This window comes from Cyprinodon variegatus, unplaced genomic scaffold, assembly GCF_000732505.1.
Source record: "Cyprinodon variegatus isolate N-32 unplaced genomic scaffold, C_variegatus-1.0 Scaffold1539, whole genome shotgun sequence".
Classification (NCBI taxonomy): domain Eukaryota; kingdom Metazoa; phylum Chordata; class Actinopteri; order Cyprinodontiformes; family Cyprinodontidae; genus Cyprinodon; species Cyprinodon variegatus.
In genome coordinates, this window is record NW_015151992.1 from 123,058 (window position 1) to 125,335 (window position 2,278).

At 37.4% G+C, this 2,278-nt stretch overlaps 1 protein-coding gene across 1 annotated transcript in view; it reads left to right on the forward strand.

Moving 5' to 3' along the window:
- Positions 1-2,278, forward strand: part of LOC107103836 (sortilin-related receptor-like) — a gene marked incomplete at its 3' end in the record, with an annotated part of 77,432 nt that overhangs the window by 68,943 nt on the left and 6,211 nt on the right. Inside the window, exon 5 of the mRNA XM_015403672.1 lies at positions 972-1,008. Coding sequence (XP_015259158.1) covers positions 972-1,008 — 37 coding nt within the window. The remainder of the gene's footprint in view (positions 1-971; positions 1,009-2,278) is intronic.

The window sequence follows — 2,278 nt, forward strand, 5'->3', positions numbered from 1 at the left end:
TCCCAAAATTACTTCAACGGAAGGTTTCCAGATGGATATGCGGAGCAAATCCATCTGACGGAGTCAGGTTAAAGAAAAAGTGCTTCTATAAAAATTCATGAAAAACACTCTGAGAGTGAAAGAAACGCTTTTTTATTTGGTCCAACATAACCTTAGAGGCATTAATGCTGATACTGGCACTGACATTATTTAGTTTATAAATCTAAATATAATTGTGAACTAGGCTTATTAACCTTTTAACTTTTCATTTAACTTTTTACCTTTTTTTTCTTGTTGACTTTTTTTTCCCCAGCTTAATTTACATCTCAGTGAGAGGGCTCATCTAATTGTTCAAATGCCAAAATCAGATGTCCAGCCATATAGCAGGATCTTTGCTGAATGGCTGGATATAGATCTTTTGCTTCTAGAGCTCACTAAGGGACAGGGGTGGTGATAAAAAATGTAACTAGCCCTATAAATGGTGAATTTTTATAATGTAAATTGAAGAATTTTATGGCATTGTGTCCCCTCATAAGAGAAAAAGTTGTCCTTCAACATGTAGTGCATTATAAATAATCTAACTTGAGTTTAAATGTCTTTCTGCCCAAATGATTGATCAGTTTTGATGTTGGCTACATTTAGAGAACAGCGATAAAAGCAGAACAACCAAGACCAGCCAGGTTTAGATGGAGAAAAACCCGAATGTTCTGCCAAATGCCTTCATGGCTCCCTTCCTTCTAGCACTGCTATCTTCCTCATCCCTCATCTGTCATCAGCTGCTCTTCTTTCTTCTATCCTCCCTCTCTTTAATAGGATTAGAATAATGAAATAGAGCCAGTGCCTTTGGCAGAACCCAGATGATGGAGTTCATTGATGGAGAAAGCTTCTTATCAGACCTTAAATGTCTCTGCTTTTGTTCCCATGAAGAAAAGTCGTTGAAGATACGTTTTTTTACCAGATGTAATGCTGATGACTCTCTGTGATGTCTATAGTCATCCTCATTTAGGCTGCAGATCGTCTGCAAAGATGGTCTGAGATGGATCAAATGCAAACAGGAAGTGGTGATTGCATCACAATTTCCTCCTCTCTTCAAAGCCCTGCATGCTTTTATAGTGGCTTTTCAAACATGGTTTCCTTCGCAGTTCAGTAAACATACCAGACAGTTACAAATCGCTGGCAGATTCCTCCCCTGCTGGTGTGTAGATCTGCATAGCTCTGTTTAGCTGAAAGCTCAGTGCGTTTCTAAAGAGACATCCATATTTATATATATTAGAAGAAGAAAAAGCACAGGTTAAAAACTTAAGATAAATCACAAGACAGAAGTCAATGTCACAAATGAATAACTTTTATTTTAGAGTCACGGTATGTTTATACAAGATAATACTATTAATATAATGTGACTTTTCTACAGAATCATTATAAATAGTTATTTTATTCAGGGTTTCCACAGTCTGACATCATTTCAGAATTCCCTGACTTTTAACTGATCAGGATCAGTTTTCCCTGACAGAATAAATGCAGCAACAAGACAATAATAATAACATAACAGGTCGCCAATTTAACATGTTTAGCTCTATAACATTTAAATGCACCTCTCCAATGTCTAAGAGAAAAACATTTAATGAGCATTTTTAATGTATGACCTGCATCACTGTACAGAAGACTGCCATATGATCGCCATATTGACACTGTGCGCATGGCGAACAATTATGCCAGTTTTACTAATCCCTGACCGATCATTTTTAATCTAGGGTTATCTGGGTCGAGGGTAAAATAGGTGGTGGGGGTGTTACTGTACTTACATTTTTTTTGCCTTGTTGTTGTTTCTTAGCCTGCCAAGTCGAAAAAAATATGTCTGATTCGCGCCAATTCCTGGACAAAAATTACGCCATCTGGCAGAAAATCTTGCGGCTTTTTCAAATCACACGAGAATGTGTACAAAACAACAAAATTGGCACCGGCAATGCTTGTGGGTCCTTTTTTAAGCAAATTTCGGTGATTTAAAAGTAATTTTGAGTGATAAATATTTTTTTTTGCGATCATTGCACTTGCCCGGCGGGCAAATGCAATGAAATTTGTACTCTCCCAACAATAAAAGCTACTTGCCCCAATGGTTAACATAGAGCCCTGATATATATCTATATATATCTATATATATCTATATATATAGATATATATATATATTAGGGATGGAACGGTTTATGAAAACCGTCCAAACCGTTCAGTCCGACTGTCTCGGTTCGGTTCGCGTGTGTTGCGTTCGGTTCATGCGCTGCTCCTTTTTCTCACAGGCGAAGCG